Source organism: Acanthochromis polyacanthus, chromosome 20, assembly GCF_021347895.1.
Source record: "Acanthochromis polyacanthus isolate Apoly-LR-REF ecotype Palm Island chromosome 20, KAUST_Apoly_ChrSc, whole genome shotgun sequence".
NCBI lineage: Eukaryota > Metazoa > Chordata > Actinopteri > Pomacentridae > Acanthochromis > Acanthochromis polyacanthus.
Genome location: NC_067132.1, coordinates 23,851,903 through 23,870,719, shown reverse-complemented (window position 1 = coordinate 23,870,719; position 18,817 = coordinate 23,851,903). Strand labels below are relative to the sequence as shown.

At 43.3% G+C, this 18,817-nt stretch overlaps 1 protein-coding gene across 1 annotated transcript in view; it reads right to left on the bottom strand.

Moving 5' to 3' along the window:
- Nucleotides 1-18,817, bottom strand: part of gli3 (GLI family zinc finger 3) — a 102,147-nt gene that overhangs the window by 8,591 nt on the left and 74,739 nt on the right. Inside the window, exons 6-10 of the mRNA XM_051940330.1 lie at nucleotides 16,885-17,046; nucleotides 12,812-13,013; nucleotides 9,890-10,109; nucleotides 8,745-8,858; nucleotides 7,714-7,854 (exon numbers count right to left, since the gene is read on the bottom strand). Of these exons, the coding sequence (XP_051796290.1) occupies nucleotides 7,714-7,854; nucleotides 8,745-8,858; nucleotides 9,890-10,109; nucleotides 12,812-13,013; nucleotides 16,885-17,046 (839 nt within the window). The remainder of the gene's footprint in view (nucleotides 1-7,713; nucleotides 7,855-8,744; nucleotides 8,859-9,889; nucleotides 10,110-12,811; nucleotides 13,014-16,884; nucleotides 17,047-18,817) is intronic.

Below are 18,817 nucleotides of genomic sequence, written 5' to 3'. Positions count from 1 at the left end.
TATGAGCACCACCTTTCTCTCCTCCTTTTCCTCCATCTTTCCTCACTGTCTTGTAAAACGGGCTAAGTGGAGGATGTTACAGCGGAATGAAAGAGGTGAGGAAGGGGGGAGAGAGGAAAAAAACATGCAGACGCAGACCCTCTGGGGATGAAGTCAACATCTGGCTCTCTTTCAGAGACAACAGTGTGTGGTGGCCTCTGAAGTGCCTTTTCTGAGAGTAATTTAAACCCAGGGAGACAGACAATATCCTGACCCAAAGAAACCAGTATTATTACATTCCTGAGCAGAAGAAAAGACTCTTATTTTTTGTACCTTGGGGGTGAATGAAGGGGGACGGAGGGAGAAAGGAAGATAAATACAGACTTGACTTTCCTTGTAAATGTTTGGGGAATCAATGCTTTGTGCGAGCACCTATTCACGAGACTGTTGAGCTATAAAACCAAAGCAAATAAAGCATCCTGGGCCAGCTTCCCTCCAGGCATAACACCTTCCTGACATTGTCATCTTTGTACCTTCTTTCTGTCCACTGTGCACAACCGTGACACCCGGCAGAAACCACCCCGCGTTTAATCTTTCCTCAAGACACTTTGACCCCAGCTCTCCAAAGCAGGACTATCGACAAATGAATCAGCACAGAAAGAGCGGAGTGCAAAAGGAAAAGCAATGAGCAAAATGGACACTAATACATCAGCAAATAACCTCCATTATTCTCACTTGACATTTTTTTAATTCTAAAGTGACAAAACAAGACTAATTCAAGGGGAAAATGATTGGGGAACTGGACGGCCGTAGATGTTGGTGAAGTTTCCCCCTTAAGATTGATCTCCTCCCCACCTTGTTCGGAGCTTCAGAAAAACCTGACTCGTCTTTCTCTTTTTCTTCTTCTCTGTGAGGGAATCCCTGTGGCAAGCGATCGGTCTGTTTGTGACCAGCGTTCAATATCCCCTGGCGGAGAGCGATGGGAGCGAGTGCCGAGGTGTTGGATCACGCCGGCCGGCTGGCACGAAGCAACTCACACACACACACAGATGGATGCACGCTCGCACTCCGTTTGTACAAATGAAGGAGGTCGTTGACGGGTGTGATGCATGAGGCTCTGAGCTGACAGAGAGGGGGACAGACAGCACAGAGGGGGAAGAGAGAGGGGGGCCGCCGAGAAACCTAATGGCATGATCTAATGGCAATTCTTATTGAATCAATAATCTCCATGCTGAGCAGACAGGTCCCGTTGGCCGGCTAAATCGACAAACAGGTGCTGATAGCGGCGGCGCGGCAGGTTATTCATCTTCCCCCTGCCAGCTTATCGGCCAACAACTGTAAAAACGCCACCAAGATGGATTTAGGAGGGAGTCGCACGACAGGGAATGCAAGGGACACGGACACAGGGGACACTGGAGCCGTCTGTGACGTATGAGGGGTGAACGCACATACATGCACACAGGTGCAGCCGCCGCTTTCTCTTTCCGTGCCAAAAAACAACCACAAATAGGACTAAAACGCACATAATTTCACACTCAGATTGGTGATTTTGTGTCTTCTAGAAAATGAAAGCCTCTCATTTTAAATTAGTTTCCTCCCTCTTTGCCAAACCCTCGCATCTCCATATGCATTACTGTAGACTCATTCTTTCTGCTACTTCCCCAGCATTTGCCCACTCCAGTATCCATCTCTATGTCTCCTTATCAAACCCTCTCTGGGACACAGGCTTCATGCATTAGAATGCAAGCGTGCATGAAAAGAGGGCCTGTTTACAAGGCAATTTCACTAAGCTGTGGGACCCGCAACACCGTTTAGCTTTATCAAACACCGCCTAATAAATCATATGCTCTTTTGTGATGTCAGTTGCTGAAGTGCTTTGTGTAAAGAGAAGGGGGGGGAAAAAAGAGCGTGAAAAGGGCAAAAAAAAAAAAAACGAGGGGAGAAAAAGGGAGGGAGGAGAAAAAGGGGGAAGCGAGACTGAGGGAGTGAAGGAGGGAGGATGAGAGTAAGTGAGTGAACGAGCAGGGGGCAGGGAGCTAGAATTGGCATGTGTAATTCAGCGCAGTCTTTTCATCTTAGAGTAAGATACTCTAGACAGATAAGGGGCCTAATCCTTCTCCTGATCAAAAAAAATCTGCATTTTACCAATTAAAGGCTTGTGCCAGCAGCCAGAGAGGGGGGGCTGCCTTCAGACTGCGCCTGCGTTTATCTTCCTTTAACACCGGGGAGGCGAACAGCAGCCGCCTCAGCACGGCTGCACACAGGGAAAGCCAGCTCCCCCATCAAGGACATCACAGCGCCACCTATGTAGATGACCTGGAACAGAATGGGAAACTCTGGAGGATGGAAAAGGCCTGATGAGCTGAGGGAACACACACATACAGACCACCAAAGCCCTCACAAACAGGCTAGCACATCTTCCAAGACGTCAAATAACAGGAAAAGATCTGAATTCTCAATGTTCGCAAGGATCACTCATTCCTTGAGAGTTGTCATGAAGTAACAGAGGCTTTTATCCAAAGCAACATACATCTGAGAGTAGATACAACCCAAGCAAGGATCTAATCGGGAGAAAACAGCCTGGATAAGTGCCGTAAAACAAGTTCAAGTGTGACAATAGGACCTTGGTGCCTACAGGCAGTGCGGACATAATATGAATTTTTTTATTTGATTTTTTTGCAGTCTGTCAAGTGCAAAGGTGTTCAGCGAAGAGCTGGCTTGCAATCTTCCCTTGAAGACTGAGAGGGACTCTGAAGATCGAACAGAGTTTGGTAACTCGCAACAAGAGTGTAGCCATCAACTGGCCCTGTTGTGGTGCTTGTATGAGGCGCCTTTTTTGAGGGAGGGAGTTTAGACCTGAATGAGATTGTTAAATAAACTTTAATCCTCTGAACGCCAAACCCTGGCAGCAGAGTCGAAAGGCATATGGGCAAAATTATATCATTTATCATATCCGGAAACTGTAAAAACCGAAAGAATCGCCATTTTCAACTTACTATATATATATATATATATATATATGTGTGTGTGTGTGTGTCATGCTGTTTTGAGCTGAAAATGTAACCAAATGTCAGAGAAAGGAAAAAAAACTACTTATTCTACACATCTTGTTTATTCTTTGTCAAAAATAAAGCACATTCTGTTAAAAAGAAGCACAAAATGTTGACTGAAACAGCTGCGACAAACACAAAAACTGCAGGACTATTCGGCTGAACTGCAGGCTGTGTATACTCAGAGCAGACAGGAGGCAAACAATGGAAATAAATTAATAATGTAAGTAGTACAATGCCTTTAAAAAAGTGTTTTCGAAATTGGCAACAACTGTGGGCATTTGGGAAAATGTTGCACGTTGATTCCTTTTTTAAAAAAAGAAAGTGAAATAAATAATCAAAGAAATGCAACTTTTTTATGACTTATGGCATTAGAACTTTGAAATACTGCACAAAAGACTTTTTTTTTTTTTTTAGTTTTCTCTGGTTCTAGCCACAGTTGTGTTGCTTCCCATGAGGTGCAGGACTTTATACTGCAGAAGTAAAGCACACTTGCAAGTGGGTAAGAATTTGAATGGAGCAAAAAAAAAAAAAAAAGGAGGTTGAGAGTAAGAAATTATAATCTAAAAAAAATCAACTCAAGGAAAACTGTTGTTGCATATTTGCTTCCTCTCATGCCTCTACTATTATTTAGTCATTCATATACAATGACTCTCTTCCTAAAACGTCATTGAGACATGGAGAACAACATGGCTTACTGCACATTTTCATCGCATAACAGCAGAATCAGTAATAGATCAATGAGAAAATAATAAAAGATTGTTGAGCAAGGCCATATTAGGGAATTATGGGAGTGTGGGGCTGGCATCTCCGGCGACAAAACCAGAGTGAAAAAAGCCTACTTCAAGAGAGACATTAAAGGAGCCACCAGGCCTTATCTTTAAAAGTATTCCCTCTGAGGGGAAAGAGGGGAGGGAGAGAAAATGAAAGAGAAAATGAGAGAGGGAGAGGTTTACGCTGGAAAAAAAACGGGGAAGCAAAAGAATGTGGAGCCGAGCGGAGAGGGAGAGGGAGATGGAGAGGTATAGAGAGTTGAAATGTAATAAATGAAATAAATACAGCAAACTAAAATTGACACCCGCCTCGCTTTTGCTGACTGGGTAGGCCAGATAAGTGAGCCAAATTGCATAGATCTGATGTTTATCTTATCGGCTGCACCGAGAGCGCTTAAACGCAGATGATAAAGGAAACGCCGTGGCATGTCATGGTGAGAGCATGCTTGAGAGTGTAAAAATATGCATCAAGAGCGCGGCAGGAGTGCTTTTGAACAAGGTGGAAAGCGACGAGGGTGGTGTGAAGGCTTAATTCTAAAATTAGGCCAACCACAAAGAAAAAGGGGGATATTTGAATCGGTGCAGGCGTTACTTTTAATACTTCAAGAAGCCGTTTAATTCGTGACACAGATTGTCAACACATTTTTTTTTTTTTACAAACTGCTGAATGCTTATATAAACTTTGTGCAAAAGCTAGAAAAAAACGAGTATTTTTTTTTTTCTCGTCATGTGTTTTTTTTTTCCCCCCTCAAAGCAATTTCAGAAGACATGTACAGGGGGAAGGGACGCTCCATTGTTTGGCTATATGGAAATCCCCCTCTCAAAACCCCTCCCAGTGTGTGAGGAGAGCCACTGTGGTCCAAATACTGTACTTATCCTATTACTGAGGGGGGTGGGGGTGCAGGAGAGATAAGAGCATTTTCCCGTCCGCTCTGCTGAATTAGAGGGCAGGGATTCTGTAGGCGAAGACTTTTATTGGCATCTCTCCGCCGCCTATCTGCATGTGCATAGAAAATGAGAAATAAAATATCAGAAAGTCAAATGCCAGAAAAAGAAAGGGGGTAAAAAAAAAAAAAAAAAACTATTCCAAGATGGGAAAAAGGGGGAAAACCAATAAGGATTTTTGTCGGTATGAGTGTCTGCACGGCAATCTGATGATAGCTCGGCAAGGTTAGGTTGAGGAGTCCATGTGGAGGAATGAGAGGACACTGCTTTGTTTGGATGGCCACCTGGTGCGACGATACAGTAGGGGGAGCAAGGATTTCTTTCCTCTATTAAGAAGCCATCCTCTTCCCTTTCCTCTCCCACCACCTGAAACAGGGGCAAGAAGTTGTCAAGATCCTCAACCTTTGAGCTGAGCCCTTCAAACACGGGAGGCAGCCCATTCCGTGCTGAGGATATCAATTATAGATAGGGGTTACCACCGCAGCTGAGGATTGCGATGTCAAGACGGCGAATAGACAGCTGTGGAGAGCCGAGGATCTTTCTATCAGACGTGCGTGCACATGTGGGTGTGCACGCTCCGCCGTCGCCTGTGTTGGAGTAATTTCATCACTCCCACCAACTTCCCCCTCAGACGGGGTTCACAGGCCCGAGCGGCAGAGCTAATAGTGTCGGTGTAAGTAGCCGGAGTCGGGGGTGACACAGCCGTAATGTGGTTAATATTTAGCTCTGCGGTGAACCCTCGGGCCGCGAGACGATGAGAGCCGTCCATCTGCCGGGTTGTGTGAGAGTTCTGATAACAGCCAGGAGTGGGTCCGGTCCAGTGTAGCGCACAAAGCTCACATCTGGAAGGCTTAACCCACCCAAATCAGTTAGCGGCATTCAGCTGCGAGATGTGCTCCGCAGCTTTTGAGCCCCATTACCACCGTCCCTGGATCCAATCAGGCATCCGACAGCAGCGGTATCAGTCGGCGCCTGCAGCTCGGGCTCTGCTGCCGGCTGCAGAGGTTGTGGCCTGATAGGAAGCATTGTCCAGAGCAGAGCGGCTTCTGTTGATGCTGCTGGAAGCTGCTGAGCTTGACGGGAGAGAACGGGGAAAACTCGCACAAACACAGCGTAGTTTTGGTTGAGTGTTTTCTGAGCTGAACCGTGCAGCGAGACACATCCTGTTGAGTCTTATTGTTTACCTACAAGACAAGCTGGGGTCAAAGCCGAACCTTTCTCTGCAACAGAATCGCAGCGAAGGAGTGAAACCCAAACCATTTGCTAAACAGCAGCAAGCAAGAGCTTAATTCAGTTTCTAAATTGACAAAACTACTGAGAACAAGTGACACTTTAGGACAGGATTCCTGGCTACTAAGATGCGGAAAGGGTTGGGGGGAATTTCACACGGACAATCCAATGCTCTCTGATGGAGCTGGACTTTCAACATCGAGAAGCTGTGGAGAAACACGACCATTCATTTAGCTGATCTGTGCATCTGACGGGTACAAATTCTGTCTATTTTAGCTCAGTTTCTGTAACTGCTTCTGTAAATATTTCATCGTGTTCACCTCAAACTGTGTCTAATGTAGAGTCCAGCAGGATTTTAAGGAGTTTTGTGCTGAAATTAGTTGCCTGATAAAAAAAAGTGATAATAGTCAGTGAAAAATTGTCACATTTAAATTATGTTCAAATTGTCACCTTGCACATGAATAATGTTGCTTGTAGCTTTAAATGTGACACATTTGTGCGCACTGCTTAACTACATTTTGGAGGTACTTGTACTTTACATGAGTATTTCATTTTATTCAACTTCCTACTTTGACTCCACATCATTCCAGAGAGGAATATTGGTCTTTCATCTACTGAGGTTATCTGTCAGCTTTAGTTTCTTTTAACCATTGCGCTGTCCTCACCAAAAAATGTTGTTGCCTAGTCTGAAAAAAGCCCAAAAATTCAGAAAAAATTCCCTAAATTTATAAAAATTTGCAAAATCTTTGGGAAGAAAATTCCTGAAAAGTTTCCCTCAAAAGTTTTATTTTTCTAAATAAAAAATCCCCAAATTTGACAGCGAAATTCACTGGATTTTGGTTGATTTTTTTCTGCATGTTCTTAAACTTTTTTTTATTTGTTTTTTCCACCAAAAATTGTTCAAAAAATTTCTTTAAAATTTTTTTGAAAATGTGGAAGTTTTCACTGTGAAATATATATATTTTCCCACTTTTTAAAACTTTAAAACGGGTCAATTTGACCCGTGGGATGACAGGAGGGTTAAGATCAAGATTTTACACAATGGACACAATAACAACCTTTTAAACCACAGCATATTGTTAGAGATTAAAACAATGGTTTCCAACCGTTTTGGCTTCACCAAATAATGATTTTTTCCCCCATGAAACTTCTCGTGAGGTTTCATTTGAATAAAACTTCAAACTTAATGCAACATTTCATCCAAAAAAAGGAAGCAAAGAAAAAAGCAAGACGGGATAAAAAGTCCAAAACAGATTTGTGTATTGAAGGTTTGTTTATTCTGTCTTTCCTCAGATTTACGTGCTCTCCCTGTATGTAAAACTCTATAGAAAGTAGTTCAAAGTAGTTCCACCTGCAGCAGCTTCTGCACTATAATCTGCAACCAACACATAAATTGCAGGAATATTTGGTTGAACTGCAGGCTGTGTACTATATATACAGAGCAGAAATGAGATAAACAATGGAAAGAAATTACAACGATTAGTAGTAAAATGGTTCTAGCATGTAAAATCATACTTTGTCAGTATTGGTAACACCTGTTTGCACTTGGAAAAATGTTGGAACTTAACGTGTACTTTTATTTTAATACTTTACCTACGTTTTGCAGCTGATACTAAGTAGATTTTTTTATTGCAGAACATTTACTTGCAGTTTCTCCATTGCTGTATGGGTACTTTCACACAATATAAAGGATGTGAATTCTTCTTCTTCTTCTGTTCGTTCTGTGGAGTACTCACTTGCACTAGCTGCTCCTGGGTGTCAAACTCGCGGCAGCAGTTCTCCCAGTGGCAGTTCGTCTCATAAACCACCTCCGGCTCCTGTTTGCTCTCATCCTTGTCCCCTTCCTCCTTCACCAGAGTCATCCCATCAGGATGGTCCTGCATAGCGACGGCAAAAGAGAAGCTCCAGCACAACCGCCAACACACACCAAGCACAGCGTGAAACTAAAATGTCACTTAATACCGGCGTCCATGTGTGAAAGCAAAAAGAACTGCGGCCCCCTTTCCCCAACATCAGCCCAGGTCATAAAAGCCATTTTTCACATGAAAGGGAAATTATTGGTTACAGGTCTCGGCCGCAGTGCCCCCGTGAATCTGGCCCTGTCTGGGCTTGGAAAAGTGCGCAGAGCGGAAATGTAGCACTGAAAGCCCCTCTCTGTATTTGGGGGTTGTTATACGACAGGACTGGGGCGAGTATTTGAGGAATCTAACCCCCTCTTCCTGCTGTAGGTTGCTCTATTAGCCCAGACATATTTCACTGTCACACTTTTAGATGGCCGAGGGAGCCGGTGTGGGCGAATACAAGCGAGCTTCCACTGCACACCTCAAATATCGACTCTAATAAAGGCTTTTCCTGCAGATGCAAACACTCACTGCTATCACGCTTCTCTTTCATTTTTCCAGCCACTTAAAAATTTTGATTAAACAAAGGCAATTTCCTTCCAGTGTCCCGAAGATCAATGGAGTGTTTCGGGAACAGAAACTGATAAATTCAGGGTGGGGAACTAACGCTGACAAACAGCAAAATGCAGGTAAATAAATAGGCGCTGCGGCTGGTAAGCTTGTCTTTTGTTGCAGCCAGTGTTGGCAGGTGACCAGCAGTTATATGGGCTTCTTATTGTAGTGGAAAAAATCTAAAAATAAACATGAATTCTGGGATTCACCAACCAGTCTGCAGTGTGCATTTCCTGGCAGGACGCTAAAGGAAGCCTGTGGAGTTAATCACTGATGATAAATCTCGATATTTTCAAACAACAGACAGTCCCCACCTGTACACTCACGGCGCCGGGGCTCGGCAACTCTTCCTCCGGTTTCATTTTGGAGCGTTTGTGGTGCATCGGGTCTCCTGTGCTGCTCACAGCGGATTCGCTCGTCGGTTTGGTCTACGGAAAGAGAAAACATTTGAGCGTTTTCATCATTTGGAGCCTCCAATGGCAGCGGTGTTGACTATATAGACAATTAAATTTCCTGTTATTCTTGTTTTATCCTTTATAGTGTTATTAAAAATGCATGCGTTGCTTATAAGTCGATCTATCATTTACTTAATCAACCAGAAAAAAAACAACCGTGGTTGAACCATAATGATTCCTGCATCTGAGCTTTAACCGAGGGAATGAAAAACTATGTAATTCAGTGTATCACATTAGCTGCCCTAATCATTGCAATTAAAACAAACTCATGAACCAATTCAACCAATGGATGACCTGACTTTGGCCCTGGCTTAAATACGCCCTCGGGGGAGTTTTTGTTACATACCGAGCTTGCTAAAGTAAAAAGGAGTTTTTGAACTTCAACAGACGCATTTTGTTGGTTTCCTGAAAATATTTCCAGCACTTTTTTTTACCAGGACGTTCTCATCCTTTCAGTCTCAGACACATTCGCCTCATCTTTGATATTCTGCTGTGGCCCCAAAGCAATATTCTGTTTATTCAGAAAAGGAAAAAGGCAATTTTGGGGGCGCCCAATTTGAATGAGGCCTCATTTGTGATCAAATTCAAGGCACGGGAAACAGCAGGGAGGACGGGTAATAAACACTGAATATTTACTTCAAATGTGGGCCCGCACATACGGTAAGGGGTTGAGGAAGGTAGAGAAAAAGCCCCTTTGGATCCATCCATCCATGTCAATATTCCCTCTCTATATCCTTGTTCTCTCTCTAGTGATTAATGGAGTCAGCAGTGGGATTCTATGCTAACAAGCCCCTTGTTGTTTGCTGCAGGCACTTTCTGGGCCTTGGAAAAAACAAGAGACAACACAAGTAGGAGGAAAGTCCCCGGAGAGGAGCGCTCGGAGGGGGGGTCCTGCCTGTACCACGTTCGCTTGCCGCGTTTCGCTCACATGTGGCTGGCATGCGACGCCTGCTATCTATTACCTGCGATGATGAATCGCAGAGGCGCCGGCCGCTCGCTCTCACCTGCGAGGAGTCGTTGGAGAGGGCTGAGCGCTCGCTGGCACTGAGCCCGGACGGGGGGATGCCGGGAACGGGTCGCTGGGTGGCGAAGGCCGGTGTCGGGTGGATGAGCGGGGGACTGTGGCCGAAGGCGGAGCCCACGATGCCCGGCTGGCGTCCAATCAGCTGCTGGTGCACATGCAGGGCCACCGGGGTCGGAGGGTAGGCGAAGCTCAGCGCCGGGCTGGAGAGGAAAGCAGGAAAAAAAATGGGTGAAATAATCATAAAACTAAAAGACAACTTCAGTGAAAGAGGCTCAGGCAACAAGGCAAAATGGGGGGGGGGAAAGATAGTGAGTAAATGGATTGTTCTGGATTGCTCCTCATCCCTGAGGACAATCTGACAGGAGATGGTGTGGTAATGCTGGAACCACAGGACTGTCGGCAAATCCCTGCCAATGAATGTTCAGCTTGTTAACAGAGTGAATTATCATGTGGTCTGTGTAAGGTAGTATGTCATTCTTCCACTGGGCAAATGATACACATGATAAATAATCCCAAGTGTATCTTACAGCCATGTAAATAGAGCTGAAGTTGTTTCCTGTGTAGTTTATTAACCCGCAACCTGAGCTAACTTTGTCCATCGTAAAAAAAAAAAAAAATCCCATGAATCCACCGAGGCTCCTCTGGGCTCCGTTTAACCACGGCTGAACCACCGTATAAACACAAATCTGTGTGGCTCGACGGCAGCGCTCCATTCATCCTGAGCCCTGACGCTTCGCTCTTGCTGCGACCCATATGTCTGCTGATCTTATTACGAGCCGAGTGGAAATCAATGGGCCGAGACACATTTGGGGGCCCATCCGCTTGTCATATCACTCATCAGTCTGTTGGCTCGGGCTATTTGGGCCCTGTCACTTGGACAGTGGCTGAGCGTGCCGCGTGATTGATCAGGCTCTTCTTACAGATTGCTGATCAATGGCTGTGGGTGGGGCAATGGATCTTTTCTTTTCCCTTCTCTACTCTTCTTTTGCTTCCCTTTGCTCGCCCCCGGTACCGAGGCGTGATGTATGTGATGTTTCCATGAGGTGTACCTGGATGACTGACACGAGCCGCCGGGGAGGCCGGCTGACTGGCTGGCTGGGAGATCGTCACCCACATGTGGGTTTGACACAAACACACACACACACACACACACACACACACACACACACACACACACACACACACACACACACACACACACACACACACACACACACACACACACACACACACACACACACACACTTTCTCTAACCTTTTGTCTTAGACATTGATCCAGCAGAATATTATGGTGCCGTCCGGAGGGAGACAAGTAGTTTTTTTTTCCTTTTACTACAAGCGTGCTGCATGAAAAATACCAATCAATGGTATTAGAAAATCATTCACAACATTATTCCCTCTGTGGAGATTCTGCACTTTGATTCATTATCGGCACATGCTAGCTCCCGAATGGCCACCTTGAGAGAAACACTGTCACACAAAGCTCAAGACGCCCTGATAGGAGGAGAGTTTTCTTTTCACAACTTTCAAGCGTTCGTTCAGTAATTTTGTCTCGGACAGATTACGTTTTAAAAAACCACAGCAGCGAAGACATTTTATGGTTTTTACTCTTTACTAAGTAAACCTTACTAAAATGTTGACTAACTGAATAATAATTTAGTTGTCATCGATTAAATTATAACGGCCAACGCTTTTGCTATTTGGTTAATCAGTTTTATGCAATTTTTTTTCAATAAACTAAGCTGAAATACTTTGATTCCAGCTTTTTAAATCGGAATATTTTCTGGTTTCATTCCTCCTCTATAACCTAAACATCTTTGGATTTTGGACAATAAAAAGGACATTTGAGGACGTCATCTTGACACAGCATTTTTCATAATTTTCTGACAGAATAAATATTTAATAATTGTCAAAATCAGAGCAGCAATGGCCAAAGTATCCCTGTTTTTATTCACTACTAAGAGTCTTACCCCTATAATCCGGTATCTTACAATTCATACCTGCAGCAATGAATTGATTGACTAATAAACGATAGTTGGTCAATCATTTTGGTATTTGATTAATTGGTTTCAGTAACTTTTTAAAGAACAAAGGTAAATAAAAATCCTCTAAATCTGGTTTCTTAAGTGAATATTTTCTGCCTGTTTTTGTACTTTTTGGCAGTAAGCTGAAGATCTTTGGGTTGTGACATCATCTTGGACACAAATTAGCATTTTCAACCATTTTCAGACATTTAAGAGCCCAAACCTTTGACTAAGAAAATATACAACAGACTCATCAACAGTGGAAATGATAGTTACTTGCAGCCCTACCATAAGTCCCATAATGCAACTGGACTGTATCTTTTAGAATAGAATAGAATCACTTTATTCATCCCTGAAGGGAAATTCAGTATTTTATTATTCATATTTGTTTACATTTTATTGTGGTGAGTCCATTTATCTAATCTGTTCTTTTTCAAGAATAGCTATTACAAGCAATATCAGCTGATTTCAACACATTATGATCTGTTTTGTAGAAAAAAAAAAACTATAAGTTGGACAGAAATGTGTTCATAAGACACAAATAAGACAGAATAAACTGTACATTACTACAGTTTTCACTACTGTTGAAGTTCTGACGGTCAGTTGTGGGACTTTCCAAGTTGGATATCTGACTACTTGGGATTTTCCAACTGAAATTTCCTACCGGGAAGTCAAAATTTCCAAGTAACCGGTTGGAAATTTCATCCTACTTCACCTCAACACAGGCCCGTTTTATTTCCGACCGCACGCACCCACTTTGTCACACAAGCTTTCCATTCAAAATTTAAATCTCCAACAGTAAAAAAAAAAAAGATGACAGCAGCATAAAAAAGTAATAATCTGGGAAGCTTTCAGAATAATTCATGCAGCTCTTCTACCTGATGGCTCCAGCAGACAGGTGACCGTAGGAGCCGCTGGTGGAGGAGCTGGAGCGGGAGTTGTTGAGCATGGTGACGAGGGAGTTGGGCGAGTTGCGGATCATGGTCTGCAGGTCGAAGCTGTGCTCGGAGAGGGGCGAGATGGGCAGGGGGCGCTTCCTGCTGGGCCGTGATGGGAGCCTCGGGCTGGAGAAACGAGAGCCTGCAGGATGAGGAAAGAGGGGTTAGATTGGAGCAGAAAGGAACGAGCGCCTGCTGTGAAAGCCAAAGGTAAAATGTCATGTAAAACCATAAATGTGCTCCCTCATTCTGTGATTTTTGGAAAAGAGAAGCGGTTAAATTCAGAGAAGTAATCCAAAAAAAAAAAAAGGTTTATACGCAAGTTTCTATTCGACTTCTTCCAAACTCTAACCTAATCTAACCCTAACAGATGACACTTTTGTCAATCATCAGACAAAAGGCTCGTCTGAATAAGTGTTCAGCTGTCACTTGATGCACTGCTTGCATTTCATCCATGAGAAAACATGCCTTTTATGTTGGAGAAATGCTCTGACTGTGTATGGTAATATTTAATCAAGTCCAATTTGAGTCGTTATTCAAATGCAATCAGTGTTGACTGGAAATACTAAAAAGGGGGTTTGAAAAGGTAAAAGGCGGAAACGGCACAAGCATTCACTCTGCACATACAATGAGCCACGGGTAGAGATTAAAACATGACTTTTGTTGTCTTTTCACATGGAGATGTCACAAACAAGACAGAGAAAAACAAGGGGAGATGGAAGGAGGGGGGAAAAAAAGCGCTGAGGGGATGTCGGGCTTTGTGCGTGAACTGACACAATGACTTTGTGACTCAAGACTTGGAAATAAAACATTTTGAGTTATTTTATAAAAGGCAAACAAAACCAGCTTACGCAGCCCCGATAACCCCCCTCCATATTTACGTCCCCCACAATCCATCCATCTCCCAAACGTAAATGCTCCATCTCGCGTTTGACACATCCAACGATTACAGAGCGCTCCATTCACATGGTAATCAGAGTGTGTGGATGCGAATGTGTGCGCATGGATACCGCTGTGGTGGCAAGCGGCGGTGTTCTGGCATGCAGAGGCCTGAGTTTCATCTCCAGCATGAAGCCGAACGGAGAGAAATACCCTCTTTACATTGTCATTGTATAGAAAATCTGCCCTTTTTTTAGGAATTCACATGCATACAGGCATGCAAACCCTTGTGCACTGCTGGATACAATGTCATTTCTTGACACGCCTCAAATCACACGTCAAACTCTCCTGCAAAAGGAATCCTCCTGATCTGGACAATTCTAACTTTCTACATCCCGGATTTGACAGAAGTTGAGTTCCAGTGAATGTGCAGGACAGCCTGGTGAATTAGGAGAGAAAGGGGGGGGGGTTTATTGCTGAGGAGCAGGGCCTGCGTCCCACCACTGCAAAGCCTCATGGGAGTGGTGTTTATTAATGCACAGCCCAAATGATAAATCGGCCAACCGGGTGAGACAGAGAGAGGAGCGTCCTGGCTCGTAGCAGGACTGTCCCTCTAATTTCCTCTTGATTTATGGACGGGATGGCTGGCTACTCGCCGCGTCATTAATTCTCGCGGCCACGGAGGGTTCAGACGGGCCAGACTGACGGCGGTGGAAATAAAAGTTGGCTCCGAAACTGGGGTTGAACCCTCACCGACACACCTGGGGGCCACCGGAGAGGGACGCTAGCGCAGGGGAGGGCTGGAGTGTGAGTTTAAGGCGGCCTGTGTTTTATTTTTGCGACATAAAAACTCGATTTTGGAGATTGAAAAGGAAGAAACTCGAGGAACAACAAATGGGAGCTCAGACAGGATTTAAACAACTTCCACAACTCCATGTTTGCTAATTTAACTTTAGTACGGCCTAATTTAGCTCAATTAAATATGCTTTAATTGTAATTTCTGATGTGTTCTCCTTCTGTTTTGACTAAAATGATCATTTTAGTCTTGAAAAATGGCTCTAATCTTGCAAATATAAATATAACGATCACACATTGATGAAAAAATACATTTATTTCCTAAAAATACAGTTCAAGAAGTGCATTTTCTCACGAATAGGAAGTATGCTAATATTTAATAAACACTTTACAACACACTGTAATGCACTTGTACACATCTACAGTGTAATCACTTTGGTTTATTAATGTGCAACATTTGTCAACTTCTACTTTGAAGATATATTTTATTTGTTCAAATCTGTGTAATAAACATTTCTATCTGCTTACAGTTACATTTTTATCCCAACATTTATATATTATATGTTTACGCTGCTTCTAAATGCTAAATATGACGTCCTACAGTAAAGTGTTACCACATAATTAATAGCTACAATTAATCAGGTTATATTAAACAGTTGCCGTGTTTGAAATGCTTAAAAGCAAACCTGTTTGCAAGAAAAACAACTTACAATTAGAAGAAATAAAGAGTGTGGAGATTAAAATGAGCTAATAAAGACCACAAATAAAGACTTGAGCGTAGAGTAGACTTTAGTCATAGTGATCTATGGGAGCTATGGTGCTAATTAGGCAGTACGAACGTAGACAATAGCCCATTAAAGCACAAATAGGCAGGACAGGCCCATTGTTTCATTAGCAGAGCTCTGTCTGAAGGTAATTACACTGATCTGAAATGGACTAAAATAGCTGCAGTGTAACATGGTAGCCCAGATTATCAGTGAGAGCCTCTTGATAGACTCCGCTCTTTGTATGTTTTTTTCTCCTCTTTCTGAAATCCACCAAAGCTTTAAAGTGTTAATTTTTCCCGGCGTAGGAACACACATTGTTGAAACGTGATGAGTTATTACCAGCAATGATCACAGGCGATTTTTAAGTGCGGAGCGCCGCATCTCCACTTAAATTTGGCCCTAATTGTTTTGTTTCAGTCTATTAATCTTAAAAAGTGACACAGAAGAAAGGATTTCTCCAGTGATGAATGGCGGGACATTCCAATTCCCACTTAATAGCAATTAATTTTCTGATACCCGCACAAGTTTGGCTAGTTTTAATTAGTTTGTTCTGAGGAATACGGGGAACTTCACCCCGGATTTCCATGAAAGCAGCGTCTGCCTGACTAAATACATTCTCATCAAAGGGAGCGGGGTGAGGCTGTCCGACCTTTCTAAGATTCACTGTGCGTTTAATTTCCTATTTACACTTTAAAATAACTCATTAGCATAAGTCCTCTGCACACAATCCTGAGCCCAACACATTAAGACAATGGCTCATTTAAATGATGTCAAAGTAAAATTGCAGATACCTCCTCGCTGTTGGTTGAGGTGCAGCTTGATCTATATTTAGAAGAAGATATGTGCACTGAGGAAGTGAAGAAAGAGTTGAATTCCCACCGGGGGCCACCCATGCTTTAATGTGCAGGTATGCACTCATAATACTTTAAGGTGCAGTCCCAATAGGGATGGATGTGGTAGGTGTCTTTTCACTCGCATGGCTATTGAAATGTCCACTATTGGTGGGTTTATATGACCTGAAACTGCTAATCCAACATTATTTATTATGCTAAGTCCTGGCACATATTGGAATACAGTGACTGTGTGTAGCTCAGTAAAAACATCGGCGTTTTTTTTTCATCTGCAGATCAACAAATCCAGAAAATCAGGCAACAAACGCATAAAGTCGCTGTCCAACGAAAGCTCAAAAGCCTGAAATCTGGAAAATAAAAGGATTTAGTGCTACGTTACTGGTAGAAAATTGATCCTGTTTCTTAAGATAAATAAGCCATTTTGATTCCTTTTGGATTATGAGTAAAATGCTTTGCTATAAAACTGCAAACAGGGTTCATTTGAAGTTGATATTTTGGAGAATTGTGGTTTTCAGAGTGACTATTATTGCTTATAGTCATTCAAGACACAAAAATATGGCTTGAAAAACATTTAGAAAACCCTACTCTTGAGTGTGGATGAGTTTTGCACTTTACATTATGCATAAATAGGAGTCAACTGGTGAGATCTTACTAAGAGGCTTAGAAACAGGTTCATGTTTGTCCATATATTGAGTCATCTGTGTGATTGGTGCAGACTTACTGTCCATCGCCTGCAGATACTCCATGTGCAGAGCGCTGGCGCTGCTCGCCCCGGCCGTGGACGCCACAGATGGGAGGAGGTCGGTCGCATAAGGGCTCCGGTGGCCCGCCAGCAGAGCCATCTGGTGGTAATACTCAGCTGTGGTCAGACCTGTGTGAGGGGCTGGAGGGGGAGAAAAGGTCGGGTCAGCAAAAAACAAAACGCGAGGCGACAAGGAAGAAAACGCTTTAAAGAAAAAAAAAGTTACACACAGACAGAGCATTTGGAGAAAAATGGAGAGGAAACAACAGAGGAAAATTATTAGCTCGTGAGGTAAACATGACAGGGAGTGCACCTGCGCTGCGTTTGCAAGACCTGCGTTCATTTACATTAGATGATAATCAGCTCAGCAGAACAGTAATGAGCACATTAGCAACACCATCAAGTTAAGCAAAACAGCTGCACGGGGAGCATCACCTGAAGTGGAGAGCCTCGCTGGGGATTAGCGGATGCTTGCTCAGAGATTACAGTGAGTGTGCATTAGCGTTTGATTGATGCACTCACTGCCGGGAACAGCAGAACTGATCGTCTTACAATACAATTCTTAAACAGCCTTTTCTCCTCCTCTTACAGTTCCTTGATCACTTGGACAGAGAGTATGTACTGTATGTGTGGTAAGAGGACGTGGGCTGGCTTGTCTTTTGCCAAAGACGCTGCTCGTGCGTTGTACACATCGGGGCTGCAGTCTGCAGATATGCAACCTGCTCCTCCTCTCTGCTCCTTTTAAACTCTACGGCGAAACAAAAGGCCTAAATCTGCCCGGATAGATCCGCGTGCAGAAAGATACAGCGAGCGATTCTGCCTCCACTTCACTTGCTCTCTTTTCTGGAAATCCCTCCCTTTTCCAAGTCATTCCCTTAGTTATAGAGTGCTGTAAGTCCTTGAACCGTAGCCTAAAAATAAACATCTGGCAGTGGGCTTCTGTATGCAAATATTCTAAGAAAGAGAGAAGGAAAAGACTAACACTGTGGTTTTGGATGCAAATATGGAATCGGTTCAGACCACTGAGTGCTGCAGCTCTTTTTTTTCTCTCTCCCCCCCAATTGAAGAAATAAAGAGGAAATAAATAAAGAAACACTGCATGAGGAGATTTCCTCTCAAGGCTGGCCTGTACGCCTGCAATATGCATCCATGATTGGTTGAATGAATGGAAGAAAAAATTTGAAATTAATTCGATCTGGCTTTTATGTCTTCAGTGGAAGGGGGGGGAGTTTCTTAATTGTCTCCAGTGTTCCGCCTTAGCTTTGCTTTTACATTCAACCATAATGTGTCCCATTCAGGATCCGTGCAGAAAAAAAAAAAGAGCTTTGCGGAATTTCTAAATCAGAAACGCTGGCATCCGAGTGCGATCCTGGGGGCAAAAATAAAAAAAAGAGGGGAGTAAAAAGAGGGGAGAAGGCTGTCAGTGTGGCACTCGATGTGGAGAAGACAAGAGATGTGCCTCAGGACTTGGTGAGCCACCGGGTGCTCCTTCAGCACAACAATAGGATCAGGGGCAAACCTACCTCTGAATCTCTTCTTATATAGAAAAGAGAGAAATATTGAAAGAGGGGGGGAGCAAAGAAAAGAAATAGCAAATGTGTGGCAGCAAGAGGGTGGCACTAAATCCCACCCACTTTAAATCTCCATTAGATTCTGTTAATTAATTCATCATTATTCAAATGTACTTTTTTTGGTAGGAAAAAAAAATCCTTGCATATTGAAGAAGGAGGCTCCCTGTAAGCGTGGTGATATACTAACAACACAAAAGCTGATGGGTTAATTAATCAGCGGATTGATTAAAGGAGTAATTAGGTGCCTCATTCACAATTCACCGCATTAGGAAGTGAAAGGGGATCATGTGGTAGGTTGGAGGAACTATTTTGATTTAAAGCAACGTGAGACCGGTGCACAT